Source organism: Monopterus albus, unplaced genomic scaffold (assembly GCF_001952655.1).
Source record: "Monopterus albus unplaced genomic scaffold, M_albus_1.0 scaffold114.1, whole genome shotgun sequence".
Lineage (NCBI taxonomy): Eukaryota > Metazoa > Chordata > Actinopteri > Synbranchiformes > Synbranchidae > Monopterus > Monopterus albus.
This window is the reverse complement of record NW_018127994.1, coordinates 590,914-596,008: the sequence shown is the minus strand read 5'-3', so window position 1 is coordinate 596,008 and position 5,095 is coordinate 590,914. Positions and strand designations below refer to the sequence as shown.

The 5,095-nt window shown below is 40.7% G+C and overlaps 1 protein-coding gene across 1 annotated transcript in view; it reads right to left on the bottom strand.

Annotated features, from left to right (window-relative positions):
* The window catches only part of lama4 (laminin, alpha 4), a 48,575-nt gene that overhangs the window by 29,633 nt on the left and 13,847 nt on the right, over nt 1-5,095 (bottom strand). Inside the window, exon 12 of the mRNA XM_020611516.1 lies at nt 4,964-5,095. This exon is cut by the window's right edge and continues 62 nt beyond it. Coding sequence (XP_020467172.1) covers nt 4,964-5,095 — 132 coding nt within the window. The remainder of the gene's footprint in view (nt 1-4,963) is intronic.

The following is a 5,095-nucleotide window of genomic DNA, read 5'->3' as shown; positions in this document are numbered from 1 at the left end:
TTTATCTTCTTTCTAACCTTTATACTTTTTGCAATATTTAGCTTTTTTTAACACACACACACACACACACACACACACACACGCATACTTGTTTTTCATACTATGTAGGGACTGTTCACATACACACACACCTACTTGTTTTTCCTACTATGTGGGGACTGCTCACACACATATACCCATACTTGTTTTTATTTCTGTGTGGGGACTGAGTACATACACACATACCCCTACTTACTTTTCTTGCTGTGTGTGGACTGTGCACACACGCGTTTGTTTTCCCTACTTTGTGAAGCCTGCTGACACACAACTTCAGCTTTTGATTTCATCTTACATAAAGTAATTATTGAACTTTTCCTTTTCCTTTTTCATAATTTTTTCAACTTCCACAAATGTTCAGCATTGCATCTCATCCTTCAGCTATTTCAACAAAGAACTTCAGCCATTTCTTCTCATCGTTCATCTGTTTCAAATTTCTTAACTGGCATTGCTTGGTTAGACTGACCACCTAATCTAAGTGGGCGCCTGAAAAAATATTATTAATAAAGTGGCATAATACCAGTCTTATAGATGAAAATGTTGATAGCTTTAAGCCTGGCTCTAAATCTTTGCCATCAGGCTCTCACCCGGCTGTTGCTGCATAGAGTAGATCTTTTCCCAGCTGTCGGCTTGCTGGGATCCCTCAGTCCTCGGGGTGGACTGAGTGACAGCATTCAGTTTCCTTTGACAATGAATGGGTAGCTGTCACTGGCCCAGGGATTTGTCTTCATATGTGCTCGGAGTATTCAACAGCACAGCCATGTACTTTGGCCACAAGGGGGCTCACATACAGTCAACAGCCTTTCCAAAACTCACAGTGGTGAATAATCTTTAAATATATCCCTGTATCCAAATTATGATATGGATCACCATCAAAACCTAATCAGTTATTCCATGGCCCATACCCTACCTCTCCAAAATATTTCATCCAAATCTGCTTTTGAGTTATGCTGTTAACAAACAAATACGCAAACAAACCACCAAATGCCAGCAACATACAGTGCATCCAGAAAGTATTCACAGCGCTTACCTTTTTCCACATTTTGTTAGGTTACAGCCTTATTTCAAAATGGATTAAATTCATTGTTGTCCTCAAAATTCTACAAACAATACCCCATAATGACAATGTGAAAAAAGTTTGTTTGAAATCTTTGCAAATGTATTAAAAATAAACAAAAAAAAATCATATGTACATAAGTATTCACAGCCTTTGCTCAACACTTTGTTGAATGCACCTTTAGCACCAATTACAGCCTCAAGTCTTTTTGAGTATGATGCTACAAGCTTGGCACACCTATTTTTGGGCAGTTTCTCCCATTCTTCTTTGCAATACCTCTCAAGCTTTATCAGGTTGGATGGGGAGCATCGGTGCAGAGCCATTTTCAGATCTCTGCAGAGATGTTCAATCGGGTTCAAGTCTGGGCTCTGGCTGGGCCACACAAGGACATTCACAGAGTTGTCCTGCAGCCACTCCTTTGTTATCTTGGCTGTGTGCTTAGGGTCATTGTCCTTTTGAAAGATAAACCATCGCCCCAGTCTGAGGTCCAGAGCACTCTGGCACAGGTTTTCATCAAGGATGTGTCTGTATATTGCTGCAGTCATTGTTCCCTTGATCCTGACTAGTCTCCCAGTTCCTGCCGCTGAAAAATATCCCCACAGCATGATGCTGCCACCACCATGCTTCACTGTAGGGATGGTATTGGCCAGGTGGTGAACGGTGCCTGGTTTCCTCCAGACATGACACTTGGCATTCAGGCCAGAGAGTTCAATCTTTGTTTTATCAGACCAGAGTTTTGTTTCTCATGGTTTGAGTGTCCTTCAAGTGCCTTTTGACAAACTCCAGGCGGGCTGCCATGTGCCTGTTACTAAGGAGTGGTTTCCGTCTGGCCACTCTACCATACAGGCCCGATTAGTGGAGTGCTGCAGAGATGGTTGTTCTTCTGGAAGGTTCTCCTCTCTTCACAGAGAAATGCTGGACTTCTTTCAGAGTGACCATCAGGTTCTTGGTCACCTCCCTGACTAAGGCCCGTCTCTCTTGATTGCTCAGTTTGGCCAGGCGGCCCACTCTAGGAAGAGCCTGGTGGTTCCAAACTTCTTCCATTTATGGATGATGGAGGCCACTGTGCTCATTGGGACCTTCAGTGCTGCAGAAAATGTTCTGTACCTTTCTCCAGATCTGTGCCTTGATATAATCCTGTCTCAGAGATCAACAGACAATTCCTTGGACTTCATGGCTTGGTCTGTGCTCTGACATGCACTGTTAACCGTGGGACATTATATAGACAAGTGTATGCCTTTCCAAATTATGTCCAATCAACTGAATTTTTCACAGGTGGACTCCAATCAAGTTGTAGAAACATCTCAAGGATGATCAGTGGAAACAGGATGCACCAGAACTCAATTTTGAGTGTCATGGCAAAGGCTGTGAATATTGTAATGCACCATAATTTCCGGACTATAAACCGCTACTTGTTTCGCTTCATGCAAACACCATCATCATGGAAAACACACAACGAAATGCATATAATGCAGCTTTCAAGTTAAAGGCGATCGATCTGGCTGTTGAAATATCTCATGTTACAATGTGGACACCTGTGGCTAGACCTTTCATTTTAAATTTAGGTGCGGCTAATATTCAGGTGCACTCAGTCTGGAAATTACGGTACATGTGATTTTTTTTGTTTTTTTGTACCAGTGTGTATAAATACATCCTCACAAAGCTGCCATCTAGAACTTGGTTTTCTTGTTGTTTAGAGGTGGAAAGTAACTACATACATTTAATCAAGTACTGTACTTAAGTACAGATTTGAGGCATCTTTATTCACTTGAGTGTTTTCATTTTCTGCTACTTCATACTTCACTACTTCTATTTCAGAGAAATATATGTTGTATTCACATTTAAAGGTAGGATTGTCTTCTTTTAAGAAGCATTTTTTTTTGTTACATATCTTGAAATTCTCTTTTCATCCCTATGGCAATGAATTAAATGCACCGACAACATAAAGCAAAAAAATTTGTCATCTGTAGCATCAGCAGGGCTGAAAAAAGCCTCACCAGTGATTTTATTCATCCCAAGCAAAACCATTGGATGGCCTACCTGCCTGTCAACCTACTTCCTTTTTGCATGCACTCTGCCTGTGCACTTAGTTCAAAATTATTCTCCCACAAGGCAGATGTGTTACCGCTCTGTTTTGATAGCTAAAGCTAGTGAGCTATGGCAGAGATGGTACACACAGCAGCTTTTGTTTGCAAACAGAGACTGTTGTTACAGGCCAGGCCTTCCTCTTTAAGACATATAGACTTCTAGGTATTGTTGTTGTTACTAGAAGTTGCTACAGGCATGTGGCGTGTGCAGTATGAGAACGAGAAGACCACTGCATGGAACAGCCATGGGTGGGGAAAACACCAACAGTAGTCACCTCTGAGTGTAGATAGGATTACAATGCAGTGTTTGTGTTACCAAGACAGAATAAATCCTGTGTTTTGAACAAGTTATCTGGCTTCCTGCTTCACTTCTCCTTGCTGCAAAAGCCTAGAATTCTAAGGCTAATTACCGGCTACAAGCCAGGGCTAAAGCAGGTTAGGCAATAGGCATGAACCAGAGGTCCCCAACTATGGTTCAGGGCTGCTGATCTGGGTGGGTAACACCATATTCGAGAATGTTAAAACTAAAAAGTTACAAACTAAAAAGAAGTTGGATGCTGCAAGAAGTAAGACCAGAATTAGCACTGGTGTGGCTTTTTAAACAATGGCGACAACTGAGAAAACAAAAGGACCTGAAAAGTGACGCCATTGTGGCTGTGTTTCTGCTGGACAGGTAATTATTGGTTTTGTTTTGGGGGCATTTGTTATTTTCCTGAAATCTGTAAGTAGTAATCAGACAGTGTACGTTGTGTTTTAGAGGAGAGGCTTTGGAGAGAAGTCAGATCAAAAGGCTAGGATTTCTTCAGTCGTCTACTTTCAAAATTGAGCTTCCTCTTGCTGTTTTTTTTTCAGGATTGACAACTCTGCCATTATTTGATAACTTTCATTTCTAGTTAGCTTAATATAACAGAATACAATATAATCATAAGATTATCATTAGTGCCACCTTTACCAGCTGCAGCATTAAATGTGATGTACAAAATTCATCAAGAATTATTTATGAAAAATATTATATTAATTAGACAGTACAGTGACATGGTGGTTAGCGTTGTCACCCCACAGCAAGAAGGTTCCAAGTTTTTAAACCGACCCCACCCGGGGCATTTCTTTGTGGAGTTTGCATGTTCTCCCTGTGCCTGTGTGGGCTCTCTACTCTGGCTTCCTCCTACAGTCAAAAGACATGCAGCTTAGGTTGACTGGAAACTCTAAATTGCCTGTAGGAATGAGTGTGAGTGGTACCCCACCTCTCACTCAGTGTCAGCTGGGATTGGCTCCAGCTCCCCCGTGACCCTATTCAGGAATAAGCAGTATAGATAATGGATGGCTAGATGATGTTAACTGTGCTATTTTGCATAATATTTTATGCTAATACATTTGCACTTTTATTTAAGTAACATTGTGAATGCAATACCTTTATTTGTGAATGCAATACCTTTATTTATAACAGAGTATTTTTACACTGTGGTATTGCTACTTTTATTGCAAATTTCATGACTTTTATCTACTCTAGCTACTGTTAATCTACATTTGTCATTTACCATTATCCAGTTGTTGTTATTTACTCTATCTGCTGTTCAGCAGAAGTTGCATGCATAGGCTCACTTTGACTATTAGCTAAAGATCTGTTTTCCTCACATGTGTGCTTTCAGTATGAAGATCCATTTTGTTTCTTCTATTTTTCATCAAATTTTTTATGAATTACAACTTCATATCCTTCCATATCAAACTAATGCCAGTGAGGATAACAAAGGGTGATAATTTTGTATGTGTGTTTTTCTGATTGTGTTTGTACTTGTTTATGTTTTATTAGTTGTATGTCCTCACAGTCATGGGCCTCAGTTGACTCATCAGTGGCGATGGGCTCTCGGGGGGACAGGTCCAGTTTCCTCATCCAGGTCATTAATCCCCGGGCCAC